Source organism: Strigops habroptila, chromosome 1 (assembly GCF_004027225.2).
Source record: "Strigops habroptila isolate Jane chromosome 1, bStrHab1.2.pri, whole genome shotgun sequence".
In the NCBI taxonomy this organism is placed as follows: Eukaryota; Metazoa; Chordata; class Aves; order Psittaciformes; family Psittacidae; genus Strigops; species Strigops habroptila.
Window position 1 is genome coordinate 41,654,131 of NC_044277.2, and position 20,793 is coordinate 41,674,923.

General features: G+C 36.3%; 1 protein-coding gene across 9 annotated transcripts in view; it reads right to left on the reverse strand.

The window, feature by feature from the left end:
* SNTG1 (syntrophin gamma 1) overlaps positions 1-20,793 on the reverse strand; it is a 325,021-nt gene that overhangs the window by 49,837 nt on the left and 254,391 nt on the right. For all 9 annotated transcript variants that reach the window (XR_003993467.1, XR_003993462.1, XM_030499511.1 and 6 more), the window contains 2 exons: positions 5,487-5,603; positions 1,295-1,366 (listed from right to left, as the gene is read on the reverse strand). Coding sequence is in view for 7 of the 9 variants with exons in the window: in XM_030499511.1 (XP_030355371.1) it covers positions 1,295-1,366; positions 5,487-5,603 (189 nt within the window). In the remaining 2 variants the exon portion in view is untranslated. The remainder of the gene's footprint in view (positions 1-1,294; positions 1,367-5,486; positions 5,604-20,793) is intronic.

The window sequence follows — 20,793 nt, forward strand, 5'->3', positions numbered from 1 at the left end:
CTAAGGGTGTTGTTCATATTACACTCTCAGTGCAATGTCTTCATAGAGTGACTAACTTTTCCTGTTAATTCTCTCCCTACATGACCACTTGTAAAGAGTCAATGTTTGTACACACTTGGGAGTTAAAGGACATACCACAGCAATGGGACGTGTTGCATTTGGGATGTTGTCCTTGACGAAGATTCCAGACCTCACAGTCACGACAGCAGTAAAAAATCCTTTTACTTATCTGTTCCAGATTGCTAGCAGAGAGGGGTTTTTTTTCAGACTATAAATTTGGTTTCTTATTTTTGATGTCTCTGATGTAAAAAGTTTCTGAATGTTATTGAGCTGTTCCATCTGTAATTTGCCTCCCTAAGGAAAGTACAGTACATCTGTGTGACCTACAAAAACTAGGAATGTACAATGTATGTCAGGATAAGTCCTTCCCAATGGGAAATGCCTCTTTAAAATATGATTTTTCATACTTTCTTTCTTCTTTTCCTAGATGAAACTCCCAAAAAGACCAAATTACCTTTTACACAATTTTGACCTCCAAAACCCAAACCCAACATACAGAAAAAAGCACTTCAGATGAATGGAAAGAGACTTTATTTTCATTTCTTTTTCATTTCCTTTTCTTCGCCTCAAGTTTTAGATTAAGAAATGCTGAGCATCTGGAAAACTGGTTTTCATTTAAGACAGAGAGAAAACCATATATCTTAATTCTGAATGTGTTCAGAATTAAAAACTAAATATAATGTGCAATAATGACCCTATTCAATATGCTTTAACTTCCTAAACGTATTTCATTATCTCTTCCTATTTGTTACAGTTAAGGCTGAAGAAAATGGAAAAATAAAAGAAAAGAAAGGCTGAAGAAAATGGGAAAAAGAAAGGCAAAAGCTTTCATAATGGTACTGCATACTTTAAAAACTGCTCTGTCTTAGTGAAATCTTACATTGCAACCACTGTTAGTTGCATCAACATATTTAAAAGCAATGAAATTGATTCCTATTTCTTTAGCTCCTCAGTTAGAAAATGAAATATTATACTGGTTAAATGTGACATTAAAGTAAAGCTATAAAACCCACACAGCATTCCTAGCCAAAATCAGTTTATTTCCAATTTTGCCATGCCTTCATATTTGGCTCTGTATGTACTGACACTAGATTTCTGATATTGACTTCAAAGGGAAAAAACGTATATCTTTTTCTGTAAGGTGGTCAGATGCAGTTTCCAGTTGCAGTGTTATACTCTGGCTTCTCAACTGGTCTGACAAAGTGATAATTTACTTTATACTTTCACAACATACCTTGAGAATTTTGCACATTATCTCATAAACTGAAAACGTTTTCTCAGCTCGTGTCCAATCCCAGGTTGTGACCTTGGAAGAAAACACAACAAACAAAACAAACAGGAAAAGAAAGTAAGGCATTTTTGCTTATTTTAAGAATTAATTTCATAAGGGAAAAAAAAGAAAATCTACCCCTAAACCATTCACATCCAGTATAATGTACACAGAAAGATCAAGCATTGCCTCAGAGCAATAACTACCAGGGACCAGATTTTTCCATCCAAGCAGCGCTTAGGAGTCATCTTGTCTGTCTCCTTGTGCTCCTGTCTCTCCAGTGCCTTTGCATGCAGGCTGCTCTATGCTGAATGATGAAGCTCCCCCTGGGCACTGATGGGGGTTGCATTGAGAACCTGAGAAGATGCAGAGCTTGAATTCCTCTCACAGAGCCTTGACTATAAGAAGGTGTATTTTCACCACTCCCCTCCTCATAACTGCATGCGACAATTTGCTTCGTCACCTACATTGTTTGCAAATCCATAAACAAAAGTCTCCAACCTTGCAATGTCCGAGACACTTACCCCACATGCTTTGAAATCCAGGGAGAAAAATGAAGAAGAAACAACAGAGGCAAATATACTTTTCCCTTTTTTAAATTGAGACCTAAATTCTAACAATCTAAGATTTGAGGAATAGTCAATTTCTCCTTTGTCTTATGATTTGACAGTATTAATTTTAAGCAACTATTTTACATAAAAAAATTGCATAAAGAGTTCAATACAAGCAAGAGTAAAGATTAAGATTTAAATAAGACAGAAAGGGATGGATGAATATATTCAGTAAGGGAAGAGTCAAGGTGGTATCACAGCAATCTATAAATAACTTTCCAAGGAAATTGTGAGAACGAAAGGGGAGAATTATTCATAGTCTCAAAAGACACAAGAACACACAAAACAGAATGTAAATTGAGGCTATATATGAAAGAAAAAAAATCTTAATAGAAGCTTTGAATAGTGGCCCAGCTCCAAAGGAAGACAGTTATACCATTACAACTGTTAAGCAGGATGAAAAGGCCGATGAAGTCAGAAGTTTATTTGGTTTTCAAGATCCAAGAATATAAAGTTCTTTTTGAAAAATGTATCATAAAATGGCATCCATAGCATGCAATTAAATTCATGTATGAGACAAACTCATCTTTTATTTAAGTAGAAAACAATAGACTAATTAACAGTTTAAGAAGCAATGAGCAGATGTGATTAATAACATATAAAATGCTTTTGCAAAGGAAGGGAGGGAGGGAGGGAGGGAGGAAGGAAGGAAGGAAGGAAGGAGGACAAAAAAATTGAATTTCTCACCATGAACAGAGAAATGGGGAGAGGAGTCTTGCTACAGCTCCACTGAGCCCAAAACACCAGCCACACAAGATGAAGTCATATTACCCCATCAGGAAAAGTCGTTATGATTGCTTCTGAAGAACAAAGTCATTCACAGCTATGTTCAGAAGCTTACTGTAGGCTCCAGACTTTGGGGAAAAATATCAGAGTTCCTCCTTCTTCCCATGTTTTCTACTTCTGTTTGTACTTCTAAAGGGGCTTCTTTTCAGGTAAAAAAAAATAACCTCTCTTTCTATATAAAGGTATGTGCAGAGCAAAAGCTACTGTAGAATTAAGAAACTCATAGAAAGTGCTTGTGCTGTTCACCTTTAATATTTTAATTTAAAAGCTTGAGTAGCAAAAGGTGTTGGTAGCTCTTTCTCAGTTAAAGTTCATTCTCTGTGAGATATCCAACTATGAAGAGTAAGAAAGTGAAACCCACCAGACTTGATACACTTACTAATTCTAAAGGAGAAAATGTACTAGGAAATAACAGAAAAAGAAAAAAAAAGTAATTTTGTTTAAAGCTTTCAAAATGCAAAGAAAATATATTAGAATTGCTCATTTATCTGAGCATGGAAAATAGAAGTACTAATGATAAAACAGATGATTAAAAATGGGGCAGGAGAAGGCTGCTGATACACACTGTTTAACACGTGCTTTCCTAATGTGTTAGACTTTGGCAGAGACCAGGGAAACACTCTCATTTTATTTTCTGGTTAAAAAGTTGGTAGCACTTCTGTGTTCAGAAAACAACTTAATCCAAGGAGTTTACACTGCAAGTATACTTAAAACTGTTTTTCTTTTTATAACTACACTTTATGCATCTCAGAAATAAAAGCTCTGAAATTGAAGCATCAAAAGTGTGTTCTTGATCTTCTGTAATCCCTAGAAAAGATGAATGTATATACCTGCAGAATAGTAAACCTAACTGCATGTGTTAAAGTTTGCATACAGAAAATAGGATTTTATAAATCCTTTTAAAAGGCCTACTGCAGTCTGACAAAAAGATAATCTTGCTGGGTATGTAAGTGTACAGGTAGGTCAACAGGAACTCTTCTTCTTTTTGTCCTTCAAAAAGGATGTTTGTCATTCTGCTCCCTTCCCTCCTACTCCATGGAGAGAATACGTTTTTCTCTATGAAACCCTCTTTCTTGAACTGTCCTTCGATTTTGAAATAAGAACCAGAATCTGGCAAAATAAAATCATGTTGAGCTTGCAGCTCACCTGAAACAAGACCTATAAAGACTTCAAAGATCAGTGGCTTGTCTCATGCAACAGCAGCTTGCCAAAATTGTCCTAACTCACATCACTGTGGTTCACAGACTTAATACAAACATGTTCCTCCAACATCCATCAATCATGACCCATTATCCATTTACCCACCAGCAGCATATTATTCCTGGAAACTTATGATTGAATCCTCAGTAAAGAGGCTTGTAGTTCCTTCCATAGTGCCTACAAAGGAATCTTCCCCTTTAGTACTGAACCAGAGGTCTCAGCATAGTTTCTGCTTCAAGCTAGTGTCTAGCATGGAGGTGGCTTTACTTAAAATGGGCAGCAAATGCTCAGATAGGTCCGCCAAAGCCAGGAGAGTTGCTTTTGAATTAAGGTGCTTGTCAGCATAATCTGACATTTTAATGCAATCCTGAATAATATCCACCAACAAAAGCCAATTCCCCATTATTAGCCATGGGAGAGCCAAACTCCAGTGGACCACCAGTGAAAACTAGTGTACCAACACTGAACACATGAAGTTTTCAGTTCATACTTCCATCCCTCTTGTCTTTCACATGTTCTTAAATACTGTGCCAAACAAACATGAATAGTGACTGATGAATGATGCAAAGACTTGTGAGCTGGCTTTGAACTTCCTCAGGAACAGGTTGCCCAGAGAGGTGGTAGATGCCCCATCCCTGAAGACAATCAAGGTCAGGTTCAATAGGGCTTAGGGCAACCTGCTCCACTGAAGATGTCCCTTCTCACTGCAGCAGAGGTTGGACTAGATGACCTTTAAAGGTCCCTTCCAAGCCATACTATTCTATGATTCTATTATTCAGGCAGGAAGGGGCTACAGCCTGGATCTGGCAACACAGGGTTTAGCAGCAGTCAGAAAGGTCACCCAATAAACAAAACGAATGAATCCACATGATTCTCCCTGCTGCTGGTATGGTACTGCTACTGCTTCCTTTGCTACTTGCTTAAAAGTTAGCTAGAGAGTTTCTCTGTTTACTGTGGTTTAGATGTACCATAAAACAGTGAAAGTAAAATGCTGAGTATAAGACAACAGCTAAAATTTTGCCCACTGTTGCCAGTCAGACTCCAAGTAATACATTTAACCTAATCAATTTCATTTGTTTCCCTACCTTCTGTTTGGTGCTTCCAAGCAGCATAAAAGTAACACTCTAGATGAAATCTAAATAGAGAGATATTGCCATTTCCACAGAATGCTGAAAGCTTTGATATTTCCCCAAATCTCAGAAGTTTGACTAGAATGATAGTTCAATTTAAATCTAACCATCTTGCTTCAGGACTGTTCTGCCTGCCAAAGGCAAATGAAAAGCCCCCTGTTAGCACAAGTAGACATCTGTTGTATTTTTCTAAGTGCCTAGGTAAGCGGGGGAAAAGATGCCCAATCAATTCTTGTTAGATGCCCAATCATCTGATAAACAGCTGTTTTCTACCACTTCTATACCACATACCCTGGAACTTTTCAGTGCTGTAAGTTGCCATTTTGGTAGCTCAATGAGTGGTTTTCATTGTGAAAGCCTTGTACATATTACACGAAATAATTTTACTTAATAAAATTTATTCCCACTAAGCATGAGAAATATACTTACTGGAGGTGCTGTAAATTTATACAGGGAAGATCCCCTCAGTGCTAGAAACTTCGGTGTGTACATTCGATCCTGAAGGGAGTCTTGTTCCCGTTCTTCTGTCCAGCCCATGTAGACTATCTGACAGAAAAATCAATAGTGTTGACAAATTTCTAAGACACTTTCTTCAAGTGAATTGCAAATATTTCATGAAAGTAAGCTGATGTCTGTCGAATTTTACATAGCTACTAACCTAGAACCACTGACACAATATGGTGTACTCGCAGTTTGCTTACAATCATGTACTTGTATAAAGGATGCCCGTTACGACAATCCAAAAACATCAGAACAAATATTTATTGTACTAGCAACAATAAAAAAGCTAAACCACATACTCAGTGGATGTTAAAGGTCTATTATATCATTAAAAGGTCCCTGAAGTAATTCTACATATTTGCTGACAGATTGTGTCAGAGTAATTTAATGCAAGTGAAGTGCAAGGAACCATTAGGCAGGAATACAAAATGACTGTTGTTACACTGCAATGTAGACACAGTCTCCACATACAAATTCGCAATTATGCATTAAGCAATATGATCTGACAAATTTTATTTCCAAGAAATGACAAGCTTTATTTTTTTCCCCTCTGAAAAATCCCTGTGTAGGTGTTTTGAACCTCCTTGCTTAGGAATAGCAAATTAACAGACTGTTTTCAGACACGGTTTTGAACAGAGTTCATCTACAGCTAAGAACTAACCAGAATGTTGTTGACTCTTAGATCATCTGACATAGATGTATGAACTAGAACTTACTCAAACCCATTTTAGGATTTAATTCCCTACCTATCCATCTATTAAGTTTGAGTAATTTACAATCAAATCTTTAAAGAGAAACAGTATGAGTCATCACTATGCCAAATCCTGTCTGAAGAGGGAGTAGACACATCATGCAACTTTTGATTTATAATCATGCCATTAGCAATAAAATAAAATTTCCAGTGTGCAGCGGTACACTACTACTATGGAAAACAGATCAACCCATATTTCATGCAGTGCTGCTACTGTAATAGATTTATTTTTAAATCTCTTTGTGAAACTGATGTCTAAATTAATCAGGCATAGGGCATTTTCTGTCTCTAAAAGTCAGAATGAACACATAAGGAAAAAAGTTTTGGAAAAATAACTACAATCATATTAAACAGTCAATGAGTTAGTAAGTTCGTATAAATGGTATAATGGCACCTAAATGGTATAAATGTACCTAAATGTACCTAAATGTACCTAAACTGTTTGTACTGCATGTTTTAGCCTTTGAGATTTTGTATGCTACATACTTTTTAAAAAGTGCTTTATACAAGTTTATTTCATCACTGTTAGGAAAAAGATTTTCATCAACAGCTCTTCATGGAAGATACATTAAAAAAAAACTGGAGGGGGTGTTTTTTGTTTGTTTTGTTTGGGGTTTTTTGTGGTTTGTTTTTTTTTCTGTTAGATCTATTGTAACACACATTGTAACAATTGTAACAATTAATGGCCTTTTCAAATCCCCATGCATGAGATCTACACTACTACACTCCATCACAGTTTATGAGATATTTTATGGTCTATAAACAGAGACAGGGAGAAGGTTCATTCGTCTAACACTTACACAGAAACCTCAACATTTAATTATTTTGCCAAAAGCAAACACTAACACTTTAATATAGTCTCAGGTCTAATTAATAACATGCGCTTAAATATCTGCTTGTTTGGTGATTAAACAAGTGTTAAACAAGTTGGGAGAAGAGATTCAGAGCAGCCCTGTAGAGAAGGACTTGGGGGTGTTGGTGGATGAGAAGATTAACATGAGCCGGCAGTGTGCGCTTGCAGCCCAGAAAGCCAACCGTATCCTGGGCTGCATCAAAAGAAGTGTGACCAGCAGGTTAAAGGAGGTGATCCTGCCCCTCTACTCTGCTCTTGTGAGCCCTCACTTGGAGTACTGTACTCAACATAAGAAGGACATGGAGCTGTTGGAGCAAGTAAAGAGGAAGGCCACGAGGATGATAAGAGGGCTGGAGCACTTCCCATATGAAGACAGGCTGAGAAAGTTGGGACGGTTCAGCCTGGAGAAGAGAGGGCTGCGTGGAGACCTCATAGCAGCCTTCCAGTATGTGAAGGGGGCCTATAAGGATGCTGGGGAGGGACTCCTCCTTAGGGACTGTAGTGGTAGGACAAGGGGTAATGGCTTCAAACTTAAACAGGGGAAGTTTAGATTAGATATAAGGAAGAAGTTCTTTACAGTGAGGGTGGTGAAGCACTGGAATGGGTTGGCCAGGGAGGTTGTGAATGCTCCATCCCTGGTGATGTTCAAAACAGGGTTGGACAGAGCCTTGGGCAACATGGTTTAGTGCGAGGTGTCCCTGCCCATGGCAGGGGGGTTGGAACTAGATGTTCTTAAGGTCCTTTCCAACCCTAACTATTCTATGATTCTATGATTCTATAAAACTCAGAAAGAAGACAGATCTGCACAATACTCAAGAGTCACGCAGAGTACTCAACAGTATATTGCCATGCAATAACTAAAAAGCCATCTCATTCATTCCTGAATGAAAAAATAGGGAAAAAAAACCAACCGACTGGTACAGTAACAGAAGTTTTAAATTATTTCAATTTAACATTTATTCAGTTTTCCTCGTTTCTGTGGTTTCGTATATTATCCAATGTAGGACAAGTATGGATCCTCATCACTCTGACTTGGTAGGAATCTGTAGAGCTTCATGACTGAAAGGTGCTACAGAGAAGAGTAAAATGAGTATAAAAAAAAAGTACTATTATGTGCAGAAGTTTGGCACATTTCCCCTTCTGTAACTGAAAGAGATGAATGATCTCTACTTTCTAGGAATTGAGAAATTTATGCTTTTAAATTAAGTAAACTGAATTGATCTGGTTCCATCTTGATTTGTTGTATTAAAATCGGACACATAGTAAGATATCATCTTGCCAGATAATATTTAATATCACTGTAGCACTGTATGCAATCTGTTTTTGGTTAGCGTTTTTCTTTTTCACATTTCTCATTTCTACATCTCCTATGGATACAAGTCACGCATGCTGTGCAGATGTATTGATATTTCAAATTTGATTGCCTTAATGTTAAAGCAGCCATGAAATTTAAGGCAATTGCTCCTTTAGATATTTCTCCCTTGTCTCTGTAGATCATGAGGAGAAATTAGATTGATTTTTCAGACAACCTGCTGTACCAAGATTTTATTAACAAAAAAGCATTTCTTCTTCAGATTAAATACCTACTATTAAACATACAGAAGAACTGTTAAGCAAAGGCTGTATGATTATAATTAGGAACACTTACAAAGTTGTTTGAGTACATGTGCATATTCACGTGTGGATTAAAATAGCATGGGCTAGATTCTGCAAAACAGCGTAAAACTGAACAAATACTTGATAACTGTTTTACTTATGTGTTCCTAAAGTGGTCTCAGTTTATCTAAACACACTGAACATGTGAAGTTATTAAAAAAAAAAAAAAAGATTTTTACATAATAAAGCTTCGAAACCACTCCAAAGGTTTCACTTAAGAGTTAAAATAGAGGCCACGTTCTTGAGACATATAAGTCACTGGTAAATATTTTGACTTCCAAAAAATCTTTGACTATGAACAACATCAAGAAAATTATTTCTTTGGACGTGATCTTAACTTAACTTTCCAAAGTTCATGTGTAAATATGTATTGAAATAGTGGATGAAGATGAAATTTGACTTGTGAGTTTTGGAGCATATCTTAATGCTATACATGTGGACTTGGCCCAAAATACGAAATGTCATGAGATTCTATCATCTGAAATGTTTAAAAACCACATACACACGATGAATGAAAATAAATGCGAATCACAACTAGAGAGTGCACAGCATGCTCCTTAAGAAGTTTAAAAAACAGGTTAGGTTTTTAATCTTAAAAAAGTTTATATGAGTCCCTATTAACTGCTGACCATTATCAACAAAGGTGGCAGTGGTGGGGAAAACAGATTTTACTTGTGATAGCATTCCACTTAAAAGACACTTTTTGCAGTCCTGGTTTCTAACTTACCTGAAAGTAAGCAAAATCAAATGGTGACACAAATTAGTTAAATTAGTGGCTTTGATTCAGCAACAAAGATTCGATAAGTTACGATTTATGAGTTAAATCTTCTACAGTTTAAAAAAAATCTGTATCTAAATGATAAATGAAACAGGACACTTTCTTCAGTCAAAAATCCATAATCTCCTAATGTAGTAGGAACTTACATCACACAGACATCCTAATCAAGCTAGATAAATTGCCATAAATTCCCATATTTCATATCTGTCCAACAGATTGCTAAAATGATTTAAACAGCCTTGACTTTCAGAGAGGCTTCTCTAAAGTTTTTAGACAAATTTTATTATATTTTAGGAAGAACAGTAAGACAAAAATACAAGAAAATTCACCCAAAATGAAATGTAAGATGTATGTGACATTAAATGAGTGAGGTGAATCAAAGATCAGAACGGATGCACTGACTGCTTTTTATCTTGGAAATCTTATTTTCATACTCATGAGAAACAGTGCTGTAGGGCAACAGGATAAACATGGAGCCTGAAGGCAACTGAATACATCAGACAACACAGGGGAAATATTATGAGGGACAAGGAACTAAGATAATGCTCTCTACCCTGGTTTTAATATTTTTTTCTTTGTATTATAGTCTCAAAATTCATTATAGTCAATTGTTAGTGGAAAAATAATAAAACCACACTAAAATCAACAAAAAGTGTGATCATAATGCCACCACTGGCAAAACCAGTTCTGTTTATAAATGGCTTAGGATTTTTATGCTGAGAAGGAGTTTTTTTCAAAGTCGACAGCAGAACTAATCATACACAATTTTGAATGAATGCTAGAAAAATGTAGAATTCTCTACTGTACATACAGTCAAAATGTCTACTATCCTTTTTTCCAGGTTGGTGAAGAACCTGGTAATCTTGCCATACTTTTTTTAATTCCTGTGAATTATTTTCTATCTATCTTCACAAATTCCACCAAACCAAGGCAGTCTCCATATGAAAAATAATCTCAAAGAAACAGAAGACAAATGGCTATGAAAGGTTATTTTATATATATTTCAGATTAGATTTAAAATAATTTAAAGCCTCACTTGTTTCATTATGTTTTGTGAAAAATAAACATCAGTAATGGTCAGTATTTTCCAGAAAACAATGCCATGAAATTACGAGTAGCAGAGGAACAGTTTTGGGAGATATCCCCTTTCACTTTTGTTTCTAAACTTCAAAATTTAGAAATTCAGTATTTTTGTTTGAATTGTGGATGGACATTGTCCTGCACAACCTCCTCTATGTGATCTTGCTTGACCAGGGGGATTGAGGAAGATGACCTCCAGACGTTTCTTATCACCGACAAAGATAATTTTCGTATTTTTGAACCACCTACCTACTACTAACAATAGTAATTATAGGTAATAAAAATATTTTTATTTTTATTACTCATTATTTACTATAATTTACTATTTTTACTATTTCTTTACTATTTACTATATTTACTATTTAATTTACTATTATTATTATTTTTATTACTAATAGGTAACAAAATTATTATGGGAGATATAAGATTACACATTTATTGTACCACATATAGATTAATTTCCTTCTGGGAAAGAACTCATGTTGTCATCTTCTTGTCAGACCAAGGCTAAGTACAGTTTTTCCATTTGTTTTTGTCCTCTTCTGTTTTTTAAATGATTGCATTAAAAAATAGGAAATATTTAGGCATCTTAAAGTAAACAGTACCAGAGAAAGCAGAAAATACTTCTTAGTTATGGAAGATGAGTTTTTCCTTATGCTCCAGGTAACTGAAAACTGATATCAAAGACTAAATACAGGGTACACTTGCTTTCTTAGCATACAATATCATAATCAGAGTGAAAACAGTTGTTTAGGGTAACAAAACTTGCCTGCACCTCTGCAGATACCCGTCCAATATTAAAAACACTGTTTGAAAAACCTGCATTACAGTTTACATTACATCCAACACCATCCCACGAGAAATCTTAGCACATGATTGGTGAAATCTACCAGATCTTGCTAGGAATCAGGACTATATTGACTGCTTCATGCTTTCACTTTCTTCACGGATTTGAAAAGTGATGGTTACATGTGGATACAGGACAGCTTTCTAAACAGGTAAAGATCTGTGCTTTGCTTTTCCATGTTTCTCGCAATCTTCTTGTTATAATGTACAAATCCAGAGCAACATTTTGCCTCATCCAGTCAGTTTTTCACCCAGTGTTACATGTTAATAGCTACAGTTTATCGCAAATCACTCATTTTACTTATTTAAGACTTCTAAGTACCTGTTCATTTAAATAAATTCTTCTAAAGACAAAGTCAATTTGAACATTTATTGGGCAACTATGTGCCTTTGTCAAAGTGCCAGCATTAAAAGTTGGTGTTTTTTGCCTCCCTTAAATTATTCAAGTCAATGAACAATTACATGTATTTAAAATTCATTACAATTTGAATTAATTCATTTTAATAGGGGTGATTAGCATTTAGAAAGCATAGCATTCCTGTGTTAAGACTTAATCCAAGAAAGAACTCATACAGCTGTTTTTGCAAAGATAGATTTGGATGCAAACTGTAGTATTAAATACCTATCTATATTAATTTGGGGAGTGTGTATGTGAAATTACTGGAAAGAATCATAAAATGGTTTGGGTTGGAAAGGACCTTAAGATTTTCTAGTTCCAACCCCTCTGCCATGGGCAGGGACACCACACACTAGACCAGGTTGCCCAAGGCCTCATCCAACCTGGCCTTGAACACCGCCAGGGATGGAGCATTCACAACTTCCTTGTGCAGCCTGTTCCAGTGCCTCATCATTCTCACAGTCAAGAACTTCTTCCTTCTATCTAACCTGAGTTTTCCCTGTTTAAGTTTGAAGCCATTACCCCTTGTCCTATCACTACAGTCCCTTGTTAGAGTCCCTCTCCAGCATCCTCGTAGGTCCCCTTCAGATACTAAAAAGCTGCTATAAGGTCTCCATGCAGTCTTCTCTTCCCCTGGCTGAACAGCCTCAATTTTCTTAGTGTGTCTTTGTATGGGAGGTGCTCTATTCCCCTTATCATCCTAGTGGCCCTCCCATGTCCTTATCTTGGAGTATGCACTAGTCTAGTGAATCAGTACAAATATAGCTCATTCTAGTCTTGGCTTGCAGAATATTGACTGGCTAGTTAAAAAAAAAAAAAAAAAATCAACTAGAGTAGTGAGGCAGTGGTAAACTCCCTGAATCGCACCAGGGATGAGTTCATTTTACATGGGATTGAGTCAATGTTTTCCTGGTTAATAGGTATGGTAGCAAGATAATGAAAAAATATATCTTGTATTATCTAGAGCAATCTGCATTCCTCACTTTAATAAGCCTCCTTTCTTCTTGTAGAGACTTCTCTTTGTCTACTTGCCACATAACTTACCTTCAGAGTAATTTAGCACATCCTTGAGCAGGTTCATTTGGGCTAACCAGGTTTATCACTGTGGACACTCAGTCCCGCTGCCATCACAGGCATTTTACAGCCTACCTGAGAAAACTTTCAGATCTTTGACATTCCAACAGAGCACACCTCAGAAACTCTTTGATAATGGGCAGGTATCATACACATCCTGACTAAAATGACTATATATCACACTGTCATTATTCCCTTTCCTTTTGCTGTTGTGTAACTGCAACCAGTAGGATTTGTTTTGTTGTTTTTGTTTTTTTTTTTTTACTGGGAGATATATATATATCTTTGATAATATGGTCATATTTGAATTCCTGCCTGTCCCCATTTTTCACCCTACTGAATTTACAAGCAGGCACAAGGAGGGCTGTAAATTTTTAATTCCCAGGATAAAAAATTCTGAGGTTTTTTCAGGGTTTAAACAGATAACAGTGCAATACGGAAAGCTCAACACTCAGGTGTGCAAGAAAGTAAAACATCATCTATTCTAAAGTCCTAGTAGCTTGACTGTGTTTAGGATTTATCTTTTGATTAATCGACTTTTTCCTGCTTTTATAAATATACACACTAATAAATGTAACGTATTTCTTAGGCTCTAAAATATAAATGGGTCAAACAAAAAAAAATTTCAGATAATAGAGCTGGAGGGCATGGTTTCTCCTTTCTGATGAACAGTGTGTCACATTCATCTTTGTCACCTCAGGTTAGACTACTGAAACATGTTGAATGAAGGAAAAAAAATCAGAGTATTACAAGTCACTAGACAGTGTCTTTCAGACTTTTGGTGGTGGCCACTGAGCAAACAACTGACATAATTACTTTCTCAGGTACCAGTGTGAGTGAACCACTTACGGAAACATGTATTATCATTCTTAACTCACCCCAGGAGTAGTTTTCAATTAGATTTCAATGACTGATTCCAGATGTTGTTTCGATTTCCATTTCTGTTTCTCTGAAAAGGGCTGGTAAGCAGAACTTGGATAGGACTAGTGCAATTTAGGCTATGTCTGTCTCTGTGAGATCACAGTACTCATGTAGCTGCTTTGCTCATATCCTGAAAGCCTAATAAGTATCTGCTTACTGAGCTCCATCCAAAGGGGAAGGTAACAATAAAAGTTACTGAGTATACAGAAAATATAGATAATGGGTAATAGGTTAGACTTGTTTGAAATTAATTTTAGAAATACATGTTTTGAGTTTGCATAACATTAGAATTACATTTCTACAGAATTAGGTGTTTACACTTCAAAGTGTTCACAAAGCCAGAATAAAACTGCAGATAGCACATGCTTAAAGCTGGCTTTTAAGTCTTTGGTGTTGCTGCTTGCAAAGCAATGTAAACATATCTGTCAGAAATCCTTTTTTGGTAAAATGAATACACAAGATCTGACTTCAAAAGCTTTTTATGCTTTGTGAGATTTCAGTTTGAACTATTCACAAAATTAGCAGAGCAAATATATATGTAAGCATACAAAGCCTGTGTAGACTTAAAATATTATATTTAAATACTGTATCCTTTGATGAAACCAACATCAGAATTCTATGGAATATTTCTGGTGACAACTACTAGGGAGCCAAATTTTTAGTTTCCCATTCTTAGTCATTTAAATGGCAATACTTACAAATGGATGAAAATAGCTATTAATGTCTGGAAAACATCTTTGCTATTATACTGAGAAAAAAATATTTTCTGTCCAATCTAATTATCAAGCTTAAACTGTTCTTAAGGTTTTCTCAGGGCTATCAGAGAACACCATTACTACTTACATATTTCAGAATAATAAATATAAATAAAATCTAAAAAAAAATTTAATAATTTAGACTAGAATTATATTGCCTTTTAGTAATTAATTATTTTTTAAGCAGGCAATGAATGTAACTGAATGAAGAAAAATGTCATCAAGAGGTAAAAATTTATTCTCAAAAGTATTTTCTGCATAACTTCACTGGTTTTCACCTTTCATAATCATATTCAGTTCCTGAATTCTTTTGAATGAACAGTGTGTGACTGAAGAAGTAGGAGTAGTGACATGCTCAAACTTCAGTATTAGATACTGAGGCTCTGTATCCATAGAGGGTTCTACAGAGGGACAGGCAGGCTCCTTCATCCACATGGAAGACAACATAAAAAGTTTGCTGTGGGTGCCGTCTGTATGGCTGAAGGAGAGATCCTGATGGAATAGTTCAAGGCCCTGTGAAGAGCAGGTAATGGCCTACAGGAACATTATTAAACAACTGATGGATGTAAACTCATAATTAAATCTAGCTGGAAGTCTCTCCTCTCAGAGATCTTTTCTTCAAGGCCTTTTTGCATAGTCTCAGAGGTCTGGATCCTATTCACATACTCTACTTTCCCATTGTCTGGGGTTCATTTTGAATGGCAGCCTGCTTCAGCAGGAGGGTAAGGAAAGGATGCCATATTATCTCACCTACAACTGTTAGGGCAGGCTTGTGGGAGCAATAGGTTGGAGTGACTAGTGACTATAGCTTCTATTAAGCAAGTACCATAAACAGTAGGTTTGAAAACAAACCATGTGTCCTGGGTTCAGCGATAGCAGTCATTTTTCTCCTTCTTAGTAGCTGGTGCAGTGCTGTGTTTTTTAACTTTCAGCCTGGGAACAACGCTGATAACACTGATGTTCTTAGTTGTTGCTAAGTAATGTTTATTCCAACCAAGGACTTTCTCAGTCTCATGCTTTGCCAGGGAGGAGGGGAAGCCGGGAGGAAGCAGAGACAGGACACCTGACCCAAACTAGCCAAAGGGGTATTCCATACCACAGCACGTCATGCCCAGTATATAAACTGGGGGAGTTACCGAAGGCCCAGATCACTGCTCGGGTCGGGCTGGGTATCGGTCGGCGGGTGGTGAGCAATTGTATCCTCTCCCCTTGTTATTTCACTAATCATTATTATCATTGGTGGTAGCAGTAGTGGTTTGTATTATACCTTAGTTGTGGGACTGCTCTTATCTCAATCCGTGTGAGTTACATTCTTCCGATTCTCCTCCCCATCCCTCCGGGAGCGGGGGGAGGAAGAAGCGGGGGGGAGTGAGCGAGCGGCTGTGTGGTTCTGAGTTACCGGCTGGGCTCAAACCACGACACCATGGGAAGCAGCATGACTTCTGGCTGTATATTTAAAGAAAGTAGCGAGAAACTGCATACTGTTGCATCTTGATCCTGCTGGACTTCAGCGTACTCTGAGCATGCCAGTTGGATTGAAAAACTCTGGACACTCAGCACTTACACACCACCAGAGCCATCATGTAGAGACCTGTTTTAGAGAAAGAAGTTGGATGTCTGTCTAGACCTTGATGAGAAGTTCCTGGCCACAGCATTGGCTATATACTGCTTTAGGCCTTTTGAGCTCTCCAGACCCGCACCATTTTCCAGAAATAAACCCAGCATTACTGAGAGATATTCCAACAAGGAAAACGCTTATTATTTAATAAACAAACAAACAAACAAACAAATGTTTTTAAAGTTCTCAGCTCCTGAGAATAGTTTATCTATTTGCTGCTGTTAAATTTCTATTTGCTGTGTCATAAAATAGGACAGACTTAGTAAGTTCTGTTTCCCAAAACAGTAAGACTGAAAGCAAAAGTTCTCTAATGCGCACAACGTATAACAGATTCTGATCACTAAACCATGCCTCTTTCCAGGAAATGTAACTGTTCAAAAGGCCAAAAAAAGTGTCCTCATACTATGATTTTCTAGCGGATATTTCTACATTTGCAATTAACTACATTTTTTAATATTTTCCATTAATTTTGTTGTCACATTTTCTTCAGAAATTTTCAGTGATTAATACTTGTGTTTTGATTTTTGGTTTTTCCTTCTTCACTTGCAGGTAACCCATAAATTGTATTATTTTATACATCCATTATTTTCTGAAATTAAGGTAGCAACTGTATCATTGGTACCATGGACCTTTATTGTGATGAAAGGGAAAAGATCAATGACCATCTATGGTCCACAGAATTACGTTTAGCCACTGTTACTAGAAGTTCAAGAGACTAAATATTTTTTCCTTTCACAGGGCATGATACAAAGCACCAATCACCTGCACAGATGTAAAACGAGCGAACGAGAAAAAAATGAAATACTATTCACCTCTCCTCTTGAAGTAAACTGTAATTAAAAATACTTTTTTTCAGCCTTTGAGTCCCATATGCTTCTTCAATAGAAGATCTACAGTTAAAGTACATGCTTCATTGATTCCAATTAATTTATTTAGATGATACAATTCCCCAAGGAAAGATGTGTGTATACGCTTACTGAACACCTTCATTCTAAACTATTAAAATTAATGTTATTCTTGGGAACTTCTACATTCACTTAATGCAATAAAAGAGACATTATAATAAAGCATTGCAATGTTGCAATGTTTTTATTTCTAGCCTCAGCCTTCAAAGAAAATTCAAAAATAGCCAGACAGAACAAATGCTTATCTGGTAAGCCATGGATATTAACGATTCTGGATTTAAGGTGAGGTTAGAGGAAAGAACAAAGTCTTCCTCATATTTGATTTTTCTAAGTATAACTATCAAGAAAAAAAAAAACCCAAAACCCAGATGACCTATATGTTTTGTGGACATGGTGAATTAATTTCTGTCCTTTTCTTATTTCTTCTCTTTATTACTACCTTTCAGGAACTTGTCAGAGCAGAGTGGTATAGGACATATGCATCATTCAAGGCATCCATTTCTAAACAAGGATGCTGGAATTTATTTCCTGTCCTCCTGCTTTGTCGGTCTGTTTGGATAGTAGCTAAAAATCCTGTCCAACAATAAAATACATAAAAAGGATGAAAGAATTAATTCTATTGGACTAAAAAAAACCCCAAACCATTTGCTACCTATGTTTCTAGTCTCAGACATCGTAAATATCCAACTCCCCCCCAAAATGTCTTTTAAATTGCAGGTACCCTTTAACTGTCCTATTCACAGTACGTATCTGAGTTTTTTGGTTATGTGGCAAAATATCAGATCCAAGTTTAATTATGTCATGCATATGAACAGAACACAGGGATAAAATGATGTAACAAAAGCAATACCTTCAACTGCTCTCTAAATTCAGTGGTTTCTCACTGTCTAACCTCATCATAGATACAGAATTATGCTTCTGGGAAGAGCTGCAAGTATTTGTTAAATTTTGTCCATATTAAAGCTTTATGACAATCAGAAAGCAATGATTCCTCTGCCTAAACCTGCTGTGTGTGTGTGTGTGTGTGTCTAGTTCAGAACAACCGTGTGTGAATACAGGCAGGGTCAGGTTTATGACAAAATGTTAAGATCATATTGTCGCAAAAAGTAGCAGGTGAAGGGAAAGCCCTTATTATGGAAACAGCAATTACAGCACTCGCAAATTCAGTGTGTCAAACCTGTATCTTTCGTCTTCTAACCTAATCATCAAGCTAAAATCCGAGGTATGAAGCTCCTGTTGAAGGACACACAAGACCCGTGGGATCAGAAAGAGCCTGATTTAAGACCTGAGAGGAGTCTAAAGTTAGAGAAAAGATCTGGTAAGAGGACCTTAATCTGGAAAGCAGTAGATCAAGCTGTCCACTTGCTGGCTGAATACATTTAAGCTATGACTGTCATTCAAAAATAGGCATAAACATATTCTTTCATAAAGTATGTGTATTTATCTATTTATCTGTTTGTCTAAATATCTATCCAGCTAGCTAGCTACTTAGGGCAAAAAATTCCAACAATTTCTTAGAAAGGTCAGGTTCAAAGCTCATAATGCCTGCACCTGACCTTTGACTCAGACCCCTAAGCCACAAAGAGGGAAGGGCTATCATCAAACTTGTCCTTGTGAGATGTACGAGGTAGAACTACACACCAGCTGTTTTGGATCTTATCCTGATGTTTCTCCATTCTTCAGGAACCAAATGGGTAACAGCTAGGCATTTCATCACTGCCCACAGATTCCTAAATCCTGCTTGTAATCTACCCTTGAAATGTCACTAAAATATGTACAATACCTAGTAACACTTCCACCAGAACCAGAAAGTAATATTTTTTTATCTGTTTATCAATTTAGTATTCCACTTAGTAACACCTAGTTATGGGAAATGTCTGTTCGTTTCACTAAATTTTAAATGTCTACAAAAGAAGGAAGGCATTTAGACCCCCCTAATTCATCTGCCCTATTCAAATCTTTAGTGGAGAATACAGGACATCCACCCCTGTATTGAGTAAAATTTCGCCACAGATCTACAGTGACGTGGTCTCTAAATTTGGTCAGGCAAAACATACCCTTACTGAAAGCAATTTTCAGGTAGTGACATTAACATTGCAGAGGCAAAAAAAAATAGATAACTAATACTTCCTAAACTAACGAGTTAGTATAAGAAAAAAATACAAGAAGATAAATGAGAATAATATGTAAATGAGGATGAACTCTATACTTGAGGCAAAATTGAATTTGCTGGACATGTAGAAATTATTTGATACACAGCTTGAGACTTACAATTTGAGATTTAAATAAGAACTTGATCTAATTACTCTTTTCTATCATCTGAATTTCCAGTGGGTGTCCAAATTACTTCTATCCTTTCATGAACTATAGAGAATGCAGCCCTAGGACATAATCATGGCTATCCAATAACTGCATCAAGTGACTCACAATATGAATGTTATCTAGCTCCTCAGGTAATCCACTATCTTCGGGAAGCAGTCTGACCTTCCTCCCAAAAGTCAACATGGTTTCCTCAGTCTAAAATCTCTTAACAACCTACGGTGTGTACTGCCCTTCTAAAACATTTATATCCTGAAAGCTATTCTGATCTACAATGTAAAGGGAAGAAAAATATTTTTTTTGGCTATAGGAAGCATAGTTTTTTATAACAGAGAGTGCCTCAGAAGCATCTAAAACAATTAAGAAACCGTTCAGTGAAATTTCTTCATGTCAACCAAAGAAACACATATATATATTTACAGACAGAGATATTCCTCTTATTTTACAGAAAGTTCAATAAAGTATTAATAAGCAACATAAGCCTTTTAACGGTTTATGTTATGGAGTAATAATCCATGCCGAGTGCCATAGATGGCTGACAATACAGTGTGGGGAATTAGCACAACATAATTTACACCCTATCGTGCACTTTGCTTAATTTAACAGCAAGAACTCAGCTCCCCCTGTGTGTTTCTATAAACATTTAACAATAGAAGCTTAATTTTAGAGATTTTCCTTCAAAAGAAACCTGATCAAATCCTAACTGTGACAACAGACGGTGACAGAGCAGATGTACAATAGGACCTGAAAGTTCAATAATTGTCAGTCAAGAGCTGAAGAATGGCTACTGTGAAGATCTCTAGTAAAGGCATATTAAAAAAAAAAAAAATACATATATAAAAAAAATTCAACAGTCATGCAAATTTCGGGAAAGAAAAAAAATAAAAAAAACCAAAACCCACAAAAAAACACACAACAAAATACACTTCAGGAGAGGGAACAAAACCCTGTCCTTAATGTATGTCTAGAGTAATGACATATTTTGATTACATCACCTTCAGTAGAACACTTTGTTTAATCATTCCAATTATTCCACTTTAAAAATATTAATACAATAGCAATGTCATCTTGAAACTTATTATCCTGCAATTAAAAATAATGGTATGTGTTGTGTTTCATACAGATGTTTATCTCTAGGACAGGCGTGGTCCTATCAGTCCACCTGAGCAATGTAATTCACCTTTTTAAGTGTTTAGAGATGCAACATATCTGCAGCAAACGACAGTGGCTTGAGTGACATGCAAGCCAGCCACTCTGACATTTGCATGTATTCATCTTTTAC